Raw genomic sequence first — 19,994 nt, 5'->3', positions numbered from 1 at the left:
ACTTTGTTTTACCTGCCTAGAAAAAAGCCTTCAAATACATGACTGCAGAAGCTAACTCATTTCTCTCTGCCTGAAACGTTATTGTTTAGTGTCTAGAACCAATAGCAGTGACCTTATTAGTTTTAAGGTCTTCTTGTTCAAGATCTCACAGGAAAACATGAATGCAATGAGAAGTCTTGGCTTGGTTTTGCATATGTGCCACATCAGTTTTCTCGTTGATAGGATACAGAGTGCTTGTATAGCACTTCCTTGGAGAGACTGGGAAATTCTAGTTAGGAACAGTAGGTTTTTCTATAATAATTTTTTTAAACCTACATAGCCATTTTCTAGATGCAGAAATTAATTTTTAAGGCAGAACTTGAGCTAAAATATGAGGGATAACTGAGAGTGTTACATTGGTGTAAGTGACACAGAAAATGCATTCAGGCTTCTTTAGATTCACTGTTCTCAGGAAAAAAAAAGTACGTGCTAACAGGGATTGCCTGACTTTCATCAAACTCCCTCATAGCTGCCCTGTGTTTTTAAAAGGGCTTTAGAATAATTTTTAATGATAATGTGTGTTAACCGTACTCTTACTTCCATTCTTAGCTGCATGTTGATGTCTCATTTTGAAGAGCCCATCGCTACAGAAGATGAGGAACCTCCAACAGAACAAGACAAAAGGAAAAAAATGGTAAGTTTTACATCTGTTATTCAATTATTCAGTTCAACTGATTATGTGATTCACTTGTGTCAGACTAAATTCTTTGCCTTTGGATTTGGTTCATCTATTGTTCTTGGAAAATTCATCTCTTGAATCAGAAAAGGAAAATACTTTGATGAAACTTTGCAGCCATGACACTTACGCTTCTGCATTCCTTTTGAGTCTTGGAAAACGTTGCCAAAATAAACATCATCTGTTCACAAAATCTGGACACTATTATAGTAAGACTTTATAAAAAGGGTTTATTGAAAAACGCAGGGAACTAAAGCTTACTGAAATGTCATGGCAGGCCAATTTTCTCATATTTAAAACAATCCTTGTTATATTGGATTATATGTTTTACCTGAACAGCTTATGCAAGCTATGTGTGCTTGCATAAAACCTCTTTCTAATGTAAAGAACTCTTAATAAGGAGCATTGGTTTAGATGAAGATATCTGGATTAGGTCCCGTGCAATTATGCTATTTTTGTTCAACCAAATCTGTGAACGTTTCATCATTTAACTTACTTTTGTAGAAGTTCAGGGAAACTGTTTCCTCATACAGAAAACTGCAGCGTACAAGTACTGTGAAATAAAATAAAGTCTGAACTGCTTGGCATTGGGTAATTGGAAAATGTGGAATTGGGTGATTGAATAGATGTGCGTAGCCCTATCACACATTTGCTTTAACTGACCTGCATGTGTCCAAAAGAATACTTGTGGGCACTCCTGTAGTGCTTCATTTCTTCTTGTAGGAGCAGCAAAGAGTTTGGATGACTTCTGGTAGTTTGTTTTAGTTTAGGGGGGATTTTAAGCCACTGGATGCTTTTGGTTTGTTGTTAAGCTTCTCTTCTAAATACTAATCAGTCTATGGTTCCTCTAAAAAAAGAAAAAGTGACACAAAACCTCTTGTGTATTCTTCTGCTATTAGTAATGCCTTAAGAGAAATTCCTACTGTTTTGCAATTTCAGATTTAAACAAAAGACAGAAATATTATTTTCTATGGTCCTTAAAAATGTATTAGATAGTTCTATAATTCATTTACTCTTAAAAGCATCTTTAGACTCTGTTAGGCTTGGTTAAATTTTCTTCTAGTTTGTGGGCTTAAATTATATTCTGACTGTTCATTGCAGAATGATAATATTTATCATACATAGATACATATAGGTCGTTATCAGTAGGGATCGATATACCTATATATCAATAGGGAGAGAGATACATTGAGTCATTAATCAGATTTAAAAAACATAAAGTGAATTTAAATTTACAGTCCTTTCTTGTTCTCAGTTTCTTTTGAATATAGTCAAATTTTATTTCTTTCTGGCTGGCTAAAGTTTTAATAAGTTTCTTGCAGAATTTCTCTTAATTTTTCAGTTACAGGTTGACTTTAATAGTTTGGATATGTATTTAGAAATATAGACTTGGTAGATTTACTATGGACTACCTTCGATGTGGATATATCAGGCAAAATGAAAAGCAGGGCACATTGGTTTATGACCTGTATCATTCTTCCCTCCTAAATGGTACAACGCACCAGTATAGTGTTGATGAACACTGTCATAATGAGGGGACTGTTCCGGGGTCACGTGCAATACAGAGTCAGTGGCCATTTGAATGAAGAGAAATGGCTGTACTTTGGTAAGGAGAAGCCAGAGCCGTTACAGACATGATGAGGCAGGTTTTGGTTTACATGGGAAATGTACCTTCTCTTGAGCCATGTCACTTGTCTTTTTTCTCTGAGGAATTGCTTGTGATTTTTTTCTTATCTGTTGTTTAACATTCAGCTTAAACACCTTTTCAGCCTTTGTTTCCTTGGAGGTTTACACAGAATAAATTGCCGTGCATGAACATCAAAGCTTCATTTTCGTTTTGGATCTCACAGTCTAGATGTAACTATTTGCACAGTTACTGTGTTTTCTAGATTACTAAGCATTCTGAAAATCCTTTGGAAATATGTTTATAATAGCCAGTGTTAATACTGATATGGTTGTGTTCCGTGTTGGACTGATGTTGGATGCTTAGTGCTTAGCAAGCTGGAGACTCAATTTTCAAGAGGATGATTTTTCCTCCCAAACGCAAATAGAATAATCTAAAAACATCTTATGGGTCTTCTCTTAAAAAAGATACTATTTTAATTTTTTCATAACAAAAATACAGTGAATAAAGAACAGTGCTTACTGTTCTTCCAAACTGATGATTTTGCTTGCTTATTCAGCTAAGACTGCAGCTGATTGTGTAATATTGTCAACAAATTAATTATACCAAGCTACTTAATTTGTTTTATTAGTCCTGAATACAAGTTCCAGAAACATAGAGTGAAAGGAAAGCAAATTTATTGATGTTGCAGGAAGCTCTTTAATTTACTCAAAATATCTTTGACATGACTATCTGAATGAAATCAAACTAGTCTATTAACTCCGTAATTAAGCCTGGAGACTCGTAAGTCCCTACTGGCTTACAAGAGATGTGCTTCTAGCAGCAGGCATTAATCATACTACAAAAGTCCCTACTGGCTTACAGTGCTGCTGCTTTGAACTGTGAAGGATGGGTTTGTGCTTGTTGCAATTAACTAAGCAGAGTTCTGTACAATTTCTCACTTGTCCTGATAGAACATATGTTAGCCAATACGCAGCAGAAGTGTTTCAGTTACTTTCCTATCTAATGGAAAGACTACATATAGAGTTGACTAGCTTCACTAAAGTTTCATGAAAAAGAAAATGTGGAATTATAATACTCCTAAAATCAAAGTAATTTTGTAGCAAAGTTGCACTGCATATGGTAGCCTGTTCCTGTAACTCCCAGCATTGTGCAAATCTGGCAGCTCCACTAGGGATAAAAATTACTAGCTTTGAATTGTGTGTTATATTATTTTTTCATCTTCTTCACTTTGTTTTTTCAAGATTAATTATTTTTCAGTAGTATGGCAGGGATGATTCAGAGGATTATCTGGAAACCCATCCTCACCTCCTATGAGGCAGGTGGTAAAGGGTTAGCACCCTTAAGAGATGTTAGAGAACATCTCTATAATTATTATTATTACAAGAGATGCTGGAGATAGCTCAGAATTGAAGTTATAGCAAGCTTTGCAAATAAGCAAGAATTCGAACACTTAATTTTCAAAACAATACAGTGCCTCTGTTCAGAGTTTGAAAACCACCATTGGGGTGCTAGAACAGCTAACACACATACTTGTATTCTAATAGCATGTTAAAATTGGGAAAAAATTTGGACTTGAGAATTATTAGTGAACATTGACACATGAGAAATGAGAGGTTTATTTACCTTAAATCTGTTTTTCTTTATTTTATTAATCTTTTTTTTTTTAAGTGTCAGAAGAATAAACTTTATGATGTCAAATTGCTGATGAGATTAATTTGACTTGATAGAGTAGAGAGAAAACTTGCCTGAAGCTGATACTTTAAGGCAGATTGTTCTGAGTTCCCATTCTAATTATGAGTACTTTAACTTAAACAAGGGTTTATGGTAGGGTCACAAAAGTCATACAGTTAGCTAAATATGTAGATTAATTGGTTTATGGGTTAAAAAGTTGTTAAAGAATGGCTTTTCGGTAGTGCTTGCCAAGGAGACTTGGTAATGCATGCCTTTTATGTAGTTATTGCTGGGTCAGGGTCACAAGGATGAGAAAAATGTCTATGGCAATCTTAATACCTGGTTTTCTGTGCAGAATTCCCTACAATAATTTTATACGTGTCTGTTTAGAGCTATGAACTTACTGAAACTAACTAATTGGAAATGCATTATATGTCCTAAATTACAATTGTTGGTTAACAGATGCAAATTGTTCAGAAATTGCTAGATTATTTGCTTGGCAAGACAGTCTTTTTTTACCATGTAGACTGTGCGAATGCCCTTACAAAAGGATAACGCTAACCTTGGCAAATCTTGATTAGAGTAGCCATGGTTTAGAAATTTGAAATTTCAATATGAAAAGTCTGTTTATAATCTAGAGACCAGATTACATTTACTAAGAATAATTATTGCAGAACACTAAACACTATTACAATTACTCCCCTTTTCAAAAGAGTTTAATGTTAGGGATAAATAATAAAAAAGATCATATCTTACCTTTGAAATGTAAAATAGCTGGATAGTAGAAAATGGTGAAGAATCAAAGGCTAAAAAGCCAATATTAGGAATACTGAGGGAATGATTACGAGATTCACAATACGGAAGGTGAGGTGACCGTAATAAGAAAGAAGTTGCAAGCACTGATGGAAGAGGCTAAAAAGCAGCCTGCTTTTCACTGGTGTTGTTCATAAGAAGTAAGACTAACTTCTCTTTTGTGGTAATTAAAGTGGTTTTAGATGTTTTACCCTGTCCTATATTTATGTGCCTGTTTCAATCAGTATTTCCCCCTTGTTTTGGGTATAATATTTTTTTAATAAATAAGGAAAGAATCTTAAGGTTTAATGTCTTCCACCCCATATTAACATTGAAATATTTCTTTATTTGTGTCATGCCAAAAGAGCAGTTGTGCAAGTTTAATATGCCTGATTTCTTTGGAAATAGCGGCACAGCAGTGTGCTATGAGCTCACAAGTCTCCTATTTCAGTGGGCTTTGAGATCTAGCATTACATTTTGTTTCTTGGTCCTCCGGCATAAAGAGTAGTGTTGTTTGGTTTTGATACTACGATGAACAGATCAGGGGTGTGCAGTAATTTCCTGTTTATTTGAGCACTTCTTTATGGTGTGGCCAGCTGCAGGTGTCGCCACCTCCCATCCCTTATGGTGTGGCCAGCTGCAGGTGTCGCCACCTCCCATCCGCTTTTATCCGTCCAGGTGGACTGCGAGACAAATGCTGCATAACTATCTGTGTCCTTAGACTGTCCACACATGTCTTATGGTATTGAAATTAAGAATTGGTCTTATGTCAATGCAGCCCCTTCATTTACCTCTTTTTGCTTTCATTAAGAAGCAGTTAACAAGGGGAAGAGAGTGACAAATACTCTGTCCCTCCCAAAAGAAAATTGCATAATCCGCTCGACTGACGGGGTTGAATAGGAACTATTGCTGAAGAAGTGTGTCTGTTTATGCGTATGGACTGTTTATTTTAGCCATTGTCATATAAACTAAACTAGTTCAACTCTTTCAGTGTTTTGTTTCCTTACTAGTAAAATATAACTGACTGTAGTTCGTGCTTATCATGGTAACATCGGATGTGTTTTTTAGGAGTCGCAAAAACACATTAGGCACTAATTAACAAAGAAGCTTTGAAATTGTTTTATCTTGTAGGAGCGTGAAATCTTACAGCAGCCTGGGTCCATGATTTGAGACTGTTTCAAATAGTTTTAAACTGATTATTTGCTTTTGATAATAATTAACTTGATCTTTGCTTTACAAGAGTTTTTTCCTTTTTATTCTCAGTTAAGTACAAAGAAAAACAGAAGATTCCTTTCTTGAACTCAGGTTATAAAGGAGATGAGTAAGTCACAGAGTATTCTTTAGTGCATTGTTAAAATTTTTTCTCTTATATATTTTCCACAGCTTGCACTGAAGGACCCTGTACACACTGTGTCATTGCAGCAGTTCGTCTATGAGAAGCTAAAGGCACAGCAGGAAATACTGGGAGAACAAGGTTTTCAGGCACTTATGGAAACCGTGGATACAGAAATTGTTGCACAGCTACAAGAATTTTTACAAGGCTTCTAAATAAGCAGAAACAAGATTTTTTATGTCCAATTTCCCCTCCAAAAAAATAGGGAAGAACTCTAGCCTTCCATCTTGTATGGAAGAGCCTACTGAAAGCTGAAAATAACTTGTGTTAAAAAATAAAACATAAGTTTCTGTTGTTGCTATTAAACTAACTTTGGTAATGCTTTATGTTTTTTTTTTTAAATAATATACTTAGGGTTTTGTCATCAAAGTAGCACATCCATGATTCCTAACATGATATATACTGTCCTAGATTGTACCATTTTTTTGGTACCATTATTGGCTATTTGGTTCACAAAGCCATCATAAACAGAGAGGTCTGAAGGAACTTAGTAATGTGTATTAATGAGAAGTGTCTATTAATCCAGCAGTATGATTCAGTATCGAGAGCTTCTTGTCTTGATGTTGTATACCTATAACTTTCTCTCCTTCCTATTACTGTCTCTTCACTCTACATTCAACCATACAAGCAGAAAGAGTTAGGAAAGCAGTAAAACTGTGAGCAGAAGAATTCCTTCATGAGAAAAAGATAATTGCCATTTGAATTATCTCAGAGAAAGAAAAACTTAGGTTGTAACACTTAAATTGTATTTGAAGAGGTGTTAGAGAATGTGTATCTGAAGATGTGGGTTTTCATTTTTATCACCAATTTCTTTATTTCTATTATGAAAAATTTCTTGCTTTCTTGAGTTCCTTCTGTCTCACTTTTACCTGTCATAACACAGAGAAACTCACTAGAGGTAGATGAGTAATTAATTCAAATTAATTCTTGGCTGTACCTGGACTACTAAAATTGCTGTTCTTTTTTTTAATCAAAGCTTTTTTTTAATCCAAGGCATATGATCAGGATACTTCATAATTGTTGCTGAAATGTTTGAGCCCAGATGGTCACAATTGAAATAATTATTTGCAAATGTGAGGCTCACTTTGAGTTTTAATTATTTATTACTTACCTCTACAGCTGCAGGAATGACAGGGTAAAGTTTCTCCTCTCTGTGTGCCTTTGTCTTTCGTACCCTGCACATGGGAGGGAGGAGAGAAAGGCTCTCTTCCATTTTGAGATTTTCCTTTTAAGTTCAGATCTTCCACTTTTCAAAGTTGAAGTGAACTGTGCTTCACTAAGGGATGATTAAGCTATTAGGACAGCTTTTTCATTTTTATTTTCTCAGAGGGGATTAGCTGTTTAAAGACACCTACATGCTTTTGTTACTCTTACCAGATAACCAAATGCTTTTAAAAATCTGAGCCTTTTTCTTTACTGACCCTTGGAGGAATAACTGTTTTTGAAACCTCCCTTCTGTTTGCAGAGGAAGGCTGACGGTTCCCCCCTCCTCCTTTGGCTTCAGTGGCAGAGGCTGCTGAGGCTCTTGCATCTCTGAATGCAAAACCTTCCCTGTACCCCGATGGCAGCATCTGTCTGTAGAATTTGTTTGATAACCCATAGTTTCTTGCTTTTTACCTTGGTGTAGGGAGGTTAGAAGAATTGTTACACTTTGTCTGTTATCTGCATGTCATTTCCTCAATCAGTCAAATCAATTCTCAAAATTAGAGTTTTCACTATGTTTGGTACTTGAAAGGGAAGGGACTCAGTGTGATAATGGTCCCTTTCAGCTGAGAACTACAGTTACCAGAACCCGCTGGCATTTGACTGAAACTGCATTTGTTGCACAGTTAATCTGCGGAGACCCCCAGCATTTGGCTCGATGTAAAACTAGCACAGATCTGTTCGGCCTCGCCAGCTTTGGCCCTGCACGACGTGACTGGATGGCATACAGAAAAACCCCAGCTCGGGAAGCAATACTTTTCTATCACTGTTCGGTAAAATCATGTGCTCAACGCCTAATGGTGCCGCTGCCTGACGTTTTAGAGGGAGGGAGGTCCTACCTACTGTAGTCCAGCCTTGGCCAAAAGGCTGCTGTCTGCATTTCTGCTGCATGGCCAAGCCTCCAGGCTCCCTGTGCAGCGTCTTGCAGTCTCAGGTCAAGCCTGTCAGCATGGCTGCGCGCAGCTGAGCCAGGCGCGGCTGCCTGCCTCGCTCTCCGAGATACTCAGCCCCCCGTTACCTCACGTGGTGGTGGAGTGTTAACTGCAATTTATTTTAGTGCACAGTAACTAATGTTGGCACAGACTCTGGCAGGAATGATGGACGTGCTTCTGGGTAATAATGGCACGATAACGTTGTGATTAACTTTCTGAGTAACGTTTCTGAATAAGTGTATGTACTCATTTTCATATGCATTAGGGAACAAGTTAAATTTGTCACTAGGTGTTTAGCTTTTCATCTTGGAAGATTTTACTCCAAGGCTTGTACTATAAATGAAACCAATTGTCATCAGCATAACTGCTTATATGACAGCCACTGTCAGAACACTGCAAAATTGTCCGTCTGTGCTCAGCAGTGGTCTAGTACTCAGAAAATGGAGAAATTTCATCTTAAAACAGCAGAAAAAATTATATATAATATCCTTATATACTAAATCCCTACTAAATAGGATTAAATTTTCACTGAAGGTTGTGGTTTAGGACAGCAGCAAGCATTAGCCCTTGTTGAAATTTCTGACTTCAGCCTCTTGGGGAAGAAGGGAAACGGAATACAACAAATTGCCTGACATCGAAGCAGTAAAATATAGTTTCCAAAATTCTCGTGAGGCAGGATCTTTGATCCTGTTGCCCTTTCAGCTTTGTTTTTCACGGCAGAAAAAAATATAAATCTGGATTTTATTTTTTTTTCTACAGCACAATTAAACACCTGAGGCTTACAGATTTTAGCAGTTTACATTTAGAAGAGGCAATAACTGTGAGTTGAAGACAAGCTTTTTCTGTCTCTGATAAGAGTTAAATGTCTTTGAAGGTATGTGCTGAAAGAAACTGAGAGAACTGATTCCTCTGCTTCCATCTTCAAGAAGTTAACTTTGGTGTGTCAATGAAGTGACCTAACTGAAGTGAACCTATCTAATCTCATTGCATTTGTTGAATTATTTTTTTCATCTTCTAAAGGTAATTTTATCCACGCTGTAATTTTATCCTGTTAGGTAGTCCAAGTGTTTGTTTTATACAGAACAATTACTAGAATAATTTTACTTCTAGAAATGCTTTTAGGTTAGATAACCTGAAGTGTAATAGATAGGTAACCTTAAGTATGATAAGGTTAGATAACCTAAAGTATGATGGATAACCTTAAGTACGATAAACTTAACGTTAGATAACCTGAAGTGTGATAGATAAACTTAAGTATGTTGAAGCTCTAGATTTACAAAGAAAAAACCCCAAAACATATATATATATCTAGGTACGTGTATAAAATGTGCATGTATATAGATGTATATCATGTACACGTGGGGTTGGAAGGCAACGGGCGCTGCTGTCTGTTCCATGGGGGCCGGTTGCGTTGCTGGCCCGGTGGCCAGGCCTGCCCACTACCGCAGGGCCGCCCCCTCCGGCCGCCCTCCTCATCTCTGTCGCCCTGCTGCTGTGTTGAGCCGGACCAACACTCCCGCCACGTTTCAAAGGGGCAGGGGACGCGGTCTTGGGCTGTCACCGCATTCCCTGTCTCGCCGGCAGGGAGGTTGTGGCCTCCTACCTTCACTTCAGTGAAGGGATGAGTTTTTTTGCGTCGTTTGTGAGCAAGTCCAAGGGCCAGGCCAATTCCCGATAACGTCCTCCATTGTGGTGGCCATTGAGGCTGGAGGGGGAGTGGACGGCGCGGTGGGTGCCTTTAGATGCTGCAACGCTAATACTGCCCTGAAGAAAAGGACTTCAGAGAACTAAGATGTCATCCTTCCTCTCGTGAAGTTGTTTTCCAAGGCTTGAACCACAATTTTAATTTGAAGAGGGACCGACACAGTGTTTACTCTCTAGCAAAGCTGATCATAAAGATCCTCTTTTCTTTTCTTCTTGGTCCCAATGGGTGTTCAGACATCTTCTCCCAGGGTACCAGGAGTGACAGCCAGAGTCCTAAGCGGAGTCACAGTTCGTAACTGCAAATTTTAACTGATGGGCGCATTTCTCTGATGGTTCAGCAATGATAAAATGAAAAATGATCTATCTTCGATAGACCATTTTAACACAGGCATGCTATCAGATTTACAGTCAGTATCATTCGGTAACGTTTAGTATGCTTTTTTTTTTAATTTTTATTTAGTTCCAAACTCTTGTGATGCTCCTAAATTGCAGTTCATGGTGTTCTCTGAACTGCTGAACGTGCCACATCTTCACTTAGCAAAAGCAGCACCTTTTTAATTAAGGTACACATTTTGAAGGCTTTCCGAACTCATTTACTTGTCTTGCTTCAATGCTGCTGCTTAAAAGAAATAAATTATTAATTACTAATTTTAAAACGGTCACAACTTCGTCATAGTGCTAGCTGTGATTAATAATGATGACTAATCATCGGATAATCAGATTTTGCTGGTGCTGTAGAAACTTTTCATAAGGTACAATAGCTTGTTTTTACCAGATTTTGCTGACTCTTGGGGAAAATGAAATCAAATTAACTGTAGTCAACTGCCTTTAAAAATTTATTGCAGGTTTGTAAGAAGTGCTGAAAAATATTACATCCTCTGTTCTCCACATTGGCTAGGCACCATTTTGTTAGGTTGAGTGTGTACTGCTGCACTGACTATTACATACTATTTGCTTAAAAATATTGATCATGAAGGAATTAATTTTCAGATTTACATAAAATGGATGATTGGTTTCCAAAAAGTGGTCTAAAATTAAATGAAAAGGAGCAAAAGTGAATTTGCTGCAAACAAGAAAATTCCACCACCAATACATAAATGGGAGTAAAGCATGCCCCTTAAAAGATGATTATAAAAAATAAAATCACATCCCACGTTGAGCAACATGTCATTTGTGAAGTCAGCCATGGCTGTCAGCAGGTGGCAAAGCATTTCTCCTGGCCTGGAGCTGTGCAAGTAATTGACTTTTTAATTCTCTTTCTGAACAAGGGAAAAATGATGGGTTAGCAAAAGAAATTTACTTGACCCAAGGTTTAATGTTGTATTTCTTTCTTTAAATTTCTTAACCAGCTTTTAATAAAATACCAACCAATTTTGAAGTCAAACTGTCACTTCTAAACATGTCAAAAGCCTAGAACATTTAGAATAAATATTCTTCAGTAAAACAATTTGCTGAACTTGCATATTGTTTCTTACCACCTGAAAATAGTTTTCAGTTTCTGCATTTTATTAACCTCTGCAAAGTTTATCCAATTCTGTTGTGGAATGTAGTCCTAATAAAGGGACACGTTGGTGTTTAAAACAACAGCAAAAAATTAGTCATGTTGGCTGTGATTGCAGGTTGTCATCACTTCCCACATCAATTTTAACTGCTTCCTATCAAGAAAGATTATTAAAGCAGCATTTAAAAATAGACAGAAAATGTTTAAATGTAAGGGACTGTTTGACCCAAAAGTTACATTTGTTTTTGCAATATTTGCGCAGGCAAAATCTTTGGTGTTACTGAGGGAAAGTAACAGAACACTATGGGGCCTGTCTAGTGGCCGGTGGTTGTGGTCTAAGCTAAGAGTGTTTCAGAAGTTATTCAGGAAACCAACTGAGTCAATCATACACCATAGACAAATACTATCCATTAACTTACCAAGTTGAGAAAATTGGAATTGCTGATAGGTAAATTCTGAGCAGAGAAAGTCTAAATCTCATTATGGTGCTGCATGTCAGTGTTTCAAAAAAATACACTGTGAATAATTTCTGAAGTTGTTCTTCAAGTATTTTAAACCAAATAGTCTTTCTTTCAGTTGGAAATATTCTGTTTATCCTAGTTATCATTTGATTTTTCTTTTTTTTTTTTTTCAAACAAAGTTGACAAAGGTATCTTGCAGATATTTTTCCCCATTTTTCCAGGATATTGAGGAAAACTAGAAAATCTAATACAGCAGGAACGTGGGAATTTGTACATGCATACAGAGCTTCTGACTCCTGACTCACTAAATGAGCTTTCATGGGAAACATTAGAGACCTAAAAACATCAGTTTCACCCTGATGGTTCACCCACCTAATCTTTAAGCATCAAGCAGGTGTGCGAGGAAGCACACAGGCATAAAATGTGCATGCAGCAAAATACTTTCATCTCGTTCAGCTGCTGAAATGCTCTGTCCTGTGTGTTCCCACTCTCTCTTCTACCAGAAGGTGCTTTTTGTTTTACTACATCTGTAGCAGGTGCCTGCTGGTTCACTAGCACTTGTGATTTTCAACTTTTTAAATAAATAAATGAAATCCTTGTGTGCAGGACACTGAGCCCTCAGTCAGGGATAAAACAAGGAGAAGACTGATTAATCTAACAGCTATGGGTGTAGGAAGCAATGAGTCCTACATTCTCTATCTGCCATCGAGGGTATTTATGCACATTATTCAATGACGCTCTGTGAATAGTCCCTGGATCCCAAGAATCTTCTAGCTTTTGCTGCTAGCCATGCTCATTTGTTGGAGCATTGTGATGTACTCTCTCACTCTTGAAATCAGGCCCAGAGCCCTGCAAGCAGGATTGTTCTGCTCTGCAGCAGTTCCTGTCCCTCCGCCACCTCCTGGAATACCTGTGCAGAAATCAGCAAGTTTATTTGTGCCTCTTTCTTGAGCTTCTGTAAGCACAATGTCAAAAGTACAGTTGAATGAGAGGAGCTGGACTTTCAGGAAGCTGGTGAGGAGGCTGGGTGGTTGTGCAGTCAGAAATTAAATTCTAACATCTAAATAGCTGAGAGCTAGAAAGCAGGAAGGTAAATGAGCGATTTTCAACCCAGCAAAAGGTTAATTGGAAGTTGCCACAAGGTTCTGTATTAGGAGTGATTCTTATCAAAATTTTACTAATGGTTTGGAAGCATTGATGAATAGTGAACTGGCAAAAATTGCCAGTGAAATAGGAACTGCAAGGAACATAACTGAGCAGGGTGGTGTAGCAACACAAAGGCAGATGAAGCTTCAGTGCTGGGAAATGCTAATCAGCCTTGCAACAGATGTTCAGAGTCATCCCTCATATCTCATGTTTTTCTTGGGGCTGGTGAAATGGAAACTTGGAGGGCCCAGTCGTTGAGGGATAGAGAGAACCTGAACAAGCTCAGTCACTGGAAATGAGATTTCATAGAATCATTTTGGTTGGATGGGACTTCTTGAGATCAGCTAGTCCAACCCCGCAACTCAACCAGGGTCAGCTACAGCAGGTTGCCCAGAACCATGTCTGGTTAGGTTTTGAGTGTCTCCACAGACAGATGGAGACCCCACAGCTTCTCTGAGCTACCTTTTTGTCCACCCTCACAGTGAGTAAGTGTTTTCTTGTGTTCAGGTGGAATTTCATGTGCTTCGCTTTGCACCCACTGCTTCTTGTTCTGTCAGTGGGCACCACTGAGAAAAGTCTGACTCCCTCTTCTTCAGGCCCTCCCATCAGGTATTTATGCTGCTAAGACACCTCAAGATTTGAGGGTCTTCTATTGTGGAGAGGTTTCAGGGGAAAAATTGCAGATCAAATGATGGGCTGGAGAAATCCTCTAAGGAAGGTGAAATGGTGAAACTCAGTGGATCTTAAGGTTACTTAGTGTGAAAAAGAAACAAGATTGTGGGTTAGAACAGAGAACTGCTCAGTGATAGGGTATGGAGACTGGATGGACCCATAGTAACAGGAGGATAGGGACTTGTAATTAGAAATTAAGGAGAAGATTCTCTCAGGCTTTTAGAAATATTCTATATTTGCTTCTCTTGGCACTTGAGAATGATTCCAGGTGCACCTTTTTTTTTTTTTACTGTATTTTTAAACTAGCTCTTTCTGGCCTGGAGATTGCGATGGTGGTATGGACCTCACAGTGTCACTCCTGCAGATTAATTGTCTCTGAATTGCACGTTACTGCCAGTGACTCCTCTGCAGTTTGAACACAACTGGGTTATGTTCTCTACTGTGTGGTTTCTCTGCATAGCTTGGGGTAGGATAACTTCAGCTGCCTGCTTACAGAAAGCAGGTGCAGTACAAGATACCCTCAGTAGGAGTAGAAGAGAAATGGGCTGCCTTGGGGAAGAGGAGGATAGAAAATGTGTTCTGCAGGAAAGGCATAGTAGGAAAGAAAAAGAAAGAGGAAGGCGATGAGAGTTGACGTGGGAACAGAGGCAAGAAGTAAATGATACTAAACTATGAAAATGATAAATACAAAAGGATGGAAAACAAGAAAAATAGAGGCAACAGTGTCAGAGTAGTAATAATGTTCTGTTCAGTACAGATGTGTGCCTGCGCTCACCTGTGCTTCTGTGACTGTTACCAGGTTTGTTATATTTTTCAGAGCTCTCCCAATGAAGTAAGCCCTTGAAGCTTGCACCTGAGTACATTCAGAAGTTTGCCAGAATCTCTGTGGTTGTGAAGAAAGAAGCTATTTGGTGCTTCAAGCCATATTCATATAGTACCAATAGAAATCATGGCACATCAAGTTACCACTTGGTAGAGTTGGTATGCTGGTAGTGTGTGATCCCCTCCTGTTTTAAACAGGAAGTGCAATGTATTTGCTTATACCACCATGAACTCACACCAAAGGTGCACGGGACTGTGGAGCTTCAGAGCTTAACAGCAGCAAATCAGTGGTAAGTCACCAAGTGGACAATAACACGATTGTTCTTGGTCATTTTCGCATGCCCCAAATACAGATGTAAAGCCTTACTGTAGGCATCACCAGTGAAAAATGTGGCTTTGAAGTATGGGTTTGATTAAGAAAAAAACAAACAAAAAAAACCCGGTAAGATATTTGTCTCCCTTTTCAGAGAGAGTGGTTTGTGTGATCTTGTATCTGGAATTGTCAGTCTAGCAAATACTGAATTTACTCAAAGGTACTTTAACACTTCTTTCAGTGGCAATTATATCTGAAATCTATACTATTTCCCCTTGTCCACTGTTATGTTTGCACTTCAAAGTCAGTAAAATCTTACAGTAATAAAATCATAAGCAATCCTAAATCCAGGCAAGTACAAGGAACTTTGTGTGCAGCTTCCAGGTTAAATTGAAGTTCCAACTCATCTTTATTTAGCATAAATTGGGATAAAATAATTAATACAAGCTGTAGAGCCCATAAGTAGGATAGATCTTAGTCAAGGCTCTACCCTAAATAGAGACACAATTTAAACTGAAAAAGCTGTGACAGTAATAAGCTAACAGACACTATCACTGTAAGAAATTAAGAACTGTAATAGAGATAAATGATACATAACTCAGGGCATCCATTCCTATCCAGTCTGTCTTTTATGATGTGACATTGTAAAGCAGAGATCAGGAATAGGTAAATTATTTGCACTTGGAGTAAGGGATGGGAGGATTTGTTTTTCCCCATTGAGTTATTCTGTACAGCTGAATCACTGTAGTTGACTGTATGGATAATGTCAGTATTAGAGAACATAGTGAGAAATGGTGCAGAGATCTTGGTCACGCCAAGTGGAGCCTTAGCAGGGTTTTAAGGCTCCGAGTCGGAGCTGGCTGTCCTTGCTCCTGTAGAGCTGCTTAGTGTCCTGTGCTTCCAGGACTTGGGTTCTGGTGTTCTGCTACCTCCATGCCATTGCTGGACGCAGCCTGCTGCTTTGTGCACTCCCACAACCTGGCTCGTGGGTAACAAGCTCTGCAGGAACCAGCACAGCTCTAGTGAAGTCCATGTAGAGCCAAAACTGATGATCTTTATTGCACATGAGCTGGCTTTGCTACAGATGTCCTTGCACTATTGTGTCTAGCATTTCCAAGTCAAGAAAGGTGGCCAGAAAAAACGTGTTTGGAGCTGCATGTGTTAGGGTAGGTTCAAACAAGACCTGTTAGTTATGGCCCCCCATAGCAGTGAAGCAGCAGTAGTGCTTCTTTCTCCAAATTAGCCTGTAGTTTATAAATTATGTTCAAATTACTTCATATTTGAGCTAATAAACATTTCCAGACCAAGATCATGGCAACAGCATGGCAATTCGGGTGTTTCTATACCTGCTGCCTTCTTAATCTGTAGCCTGGGTGTTCTAATGCATCTCTGAAAATGGTGTATCAGCAACACTAAAGCCAAGTTACAAATACCTCAGTGGGTCTAACTTGTCCACAGTTGGCCTGCACTGGTAGAGGTGTGAAGGAAACAGGGGTCTAGATAACCTGAAGTGTGGTCCGTTCATGTGTAGTTTACCCAATTCTGTTTGGATTCATCTTGTTTTCAGAAAATGTACTGAAACTTAGAAGTGCAGCTCCGTACTGTGGCTGCTTGAATGTATGTGAGCTGGACGGGAGGTGTGTGAAGAGCAGCCATGATTCATCCCCTAAGGTGGGAGACTCTTACTAGAGCAACGCAAGCCTTATGGATTGGATGAGTATTGAAAAGAATTAGAAAACTGCTTCATGCTCCCTTATACTTGGTCTGTGGGGAGCTCTGACTACACATATCATTTATATAGCTGCAGTCTGAGTATTTTACTCGTTGCTTCTGCCCTTAAAATGGGCAGGTGTTGGGTATTGCAGGCTCTTGCTAGGCAGCATCAGGAGCTTGATGTTGCGTCGCACCCTGTGGTGCGACTCTCTGCTGTGTCAGAAGTAGTGGTTAAGGTACTGCAGACAGAAACGCTGCTCTTCCCATCTTTTTCTTTGGCTCCAGATTCTCCTAGAAGCTTGTTGCTGTTCGTAGGCATAGCGTGTTGTGTTTTTCTGTGTGTCATACTTCACAAGTAAGGGTTGTTATGGTTCTAATAAAATAGCCTAGCTAAAATTGTAAGACTTCTCTATCTGACAATGCTTTGTGCTTTACATACCATTAAACTCACAAACAAAAATGAACAGGTTAGTGATAACTCGAGCTACTAAATGATGTGTCACTAATGATCTCTACCAAAAATACTAGAAGTACCAAGGCAAATTCCTCTGTTGGTTAAATTGCTATAATCTGGGGAGACTGTAAATTACAGACAGTGTGTCTGAGTTAGGGGGTGACATATGCATTAGTCCTAGGTTTAGCCAGCTGCCGTAAAATTTGCTGAGAGCAAATGTTTGCCGAGTGGCACATAAGCAGAGAACAACTGCTCTGTAGTAGGAAAGTCTCACTCGAACAAAGCTTCCAGCTTAGGGAGCTGAAGCAAGGAAGAACAAAAGCAATATAAATGGTATAATGGCAATTTTTAATGGTAGTACATGGGAGGAGGAGGTATAATCCTGTATTGAGTATAATTATCATAACAGATGATAGCACATCCTAACAGCATGAAACGGTTTTCTGTCCCTGTATCTGATGAATGGAAAGACATAACTAGTAGCTCTCTTTTGGGGTAGAACATTTCTGAATACAGAATCACAATTATACCTGAGAGAATTTTGCTTTTGATGTTCAGGAAGAACAAAAGGGGATAAATCTATTGGACTTGCTTACATTAGCAGGCTTTCCCAGACCTCTTTATTCAACCCTGCAGCTGAATATGGGCAATGCCACTAACCCCAAGTACTGCCAATCCATCATACACGTCTTCCATTGCACTGCTGCTGTGGTGCTTCTGTACTAATACAGAGGCTGTTAGCAGAGCTGAATTTCTGCTAATTCAACAAACACACACCACCAGTCCCTGCAAAACACCGACACATACTTTCCTCTAACTAATACTTTATTTTATAAATTAGTAATTTTCCATATATGGGAAAAGTATGTGATGGCAAATCATCTCATGAAGATTTCAGAGGTAGGATTTTAGGATGTCTCTATTATTTATAAAAAAAAACCCACCCTGCTTTTGCTGAGATTAATTTTTTTTAAACAGGCTAGTAGGGTGCAGAACATATGTACTTCACTTCTATCAAGGTCAACTATCTTAATTGCTTTATCTTCAAGTATCCAGAATGTGTACTTCTTGCCTTTTGCCGTTTCTGCGAGTGCCTTTTAATCCCTTTTCTTTCTGTAGTGATGTAATGACCTCAGGAACTGGTATTTCAGGACAAAAAGCAAGTTTGGTGTTTCACATGAAGAATCACACATTTTGGCTTTTTAATACCAAACAAATTGCAAGGCACTGAGTTTTAAATTTGTCTCTCAAAACTAAATTGTGTGAGTTCCACGTACAACCTTGGACAAGAGTTATATTGGATAACAAATGTCTGCTGTGAGCAATGAGAGAGGGATTGCAGAGATACATATCTCTAAGATATATATGCTTGCAACACTGTTGTATTACCTGAGGTAGGATGAACCATGTAATCAGAGAAACATCAAATGCAACTTAAGTTTCTAAGTTTAACATACCCTTGCTCCAGCCCTCCTCCAGTGTCAGAAGTAGATCCCAAGTTATTGCAAGATCACTGTGGATCCCAGAACGTTGATCAGAATATACAAAGAATATACAATTGTTCTTGATGGCAACTTTTGAAATCCTTGGTATATTTATAAATCTCCTTTTTAATCTTTAATTCCTGTCATCAGAGATTTCCTGTCTCATTGAGTTGCACAGCCTTTTTGCACACAGATTGGAAAAATAAACTATCAAAACTGAGTAAAAGATTCTGGGCTGTCTTCCCTAATGGTATAAAATGTTTCAGCACACAATGGGAACACAGCTCTGAGTTTTTCAAAGGAATGTTTCAGTAACTCACCAGACTGCTTGCAAATGTCAGTCCTCTGAGCACTGATGAGGCAACAAGTAGATTGAGAACAAAACTTCTGATAATTCTGGTTATACAATTGAGATAAATATGATGGCTGTTATGAGTAGGAGTTAGGAGATATGTTTCCCTGGGCAAAACATTTGTGTCAGAAAAAGCATCAGTCAGTGTGAACCAAGCCGTTCATCAGCTGCATGTGCTTTTGAGAAGCGTGCTTAAAAACAATAACCTGGAAACGGAAGACATTATCCCACTATCTTGCCTACTGCAGGATATGGCAGGCATTTTGTGAGCCTCTGCAGTGTTCAGGGTGGATCTGTTTTGTGCAGCCTTATTGATAAAGCCTAGGTGAAGTTTGGATGCCTATTAAGTCTACAGCTGTCAGAGATCAGAGACATAGTGTTTATTTGGCAGAATGTTTTAAACCAAGTTGTCAGGCTTTTATTATTTTTTTTTTCCCTTCTGCATTTGGGAGTTCATGATAATTGGGGAGAAGGCAAGGTTGCTGCAATGAAGAGTGAGTTGGTTCGCATTTTTAGGAAGTCATTGCTCAGAAACCTGGGACAACGTCTGTGTATTCGTACAGCTTTAGAATCAGTGGCATGCCTGAAAACAGAGTTACTTTGCATAGTATTTTTTCTGTCATAAGCTTAACAGTATGCAGTGTTCAAACAAGAACTGTCTTAGTTTACTTGATATTTGGTTATGACGCATCTGGCCAGACTTTTGAAATGTCTTAACAGTTTTCATGTATGCAAATGCCTGTGCAGTTGTATAATTCTTAATACAGACACAAAGAGTGAGATGAGCCTTGTGAAGTATAGATACCCTAAAGTAGATGTGTATACATTAGAGTCGGTCGTCTTGGGTCCCTGGAAAGCGTTAGTCTGAAATAATTCAGATAAATCAGATGCAAAAGTAGTAGTTTCTCTGCATTAGTGGTATAGCAGCCTAGATATAGATATGTTTGCTCCCTGGGCGAATGGACTATTTGTACTTAGAGTAATGTAAACTAGTTTTGTGCACCTTATAATATATATAAAAAGGCTGCAATAGCCTTCT

General features: G+C 38.5%; 1 protein-coding gene across 6 annotated transcripts in view; it reads left to right on the top strand.

Moving 5' to 3' along the window:
• The window catches only part of IPO11 (importin 11), a 90,642-nt gene extending 84,120 nt beyond the window's left edge, over positions 1-6,522 (top strand). For all 6 annotated transcript variants that reach the window (XM_054186606.1, XM_054186604.1, XM_054186605.1 and 3 more), the window contains 2 exons: positions 589-673; positions 6,189-6,522. In XM_054186606.1, coding sequence (XP_054042581.1) covers positions 589-673; positions 6,189-6,353 — 250 coding nt within the window. In that variant the 3' untranslated portion in view covers positions 6,354-6,522. The remainder of the gene's footprint in view (positions 1-588; positions 674-6,188) is intronic.
• The last annotated feature ends 13,472 nt before the right edge of the window (positions 6,523-19,994 follow it).

Source organism: Rissa tridactyla, chromosome Z (assembly GCF_028500815.1).
Source record: "Rissa tridactyla isolate bRisTri1 chromosome Z, bRisTri1.patW.cur.20221130, whole genome shotgun sequence".
In the NCBI taxonomy this organism is placed as follows: Eukaryota; Metazoa; Chordata; class Aves; order Charadriiformes; family Laridae; genus Rissa; species Rissa tridactyla.
This window is presented reverse-complemented; position numbering and strand designations above follow the sequence as displayed.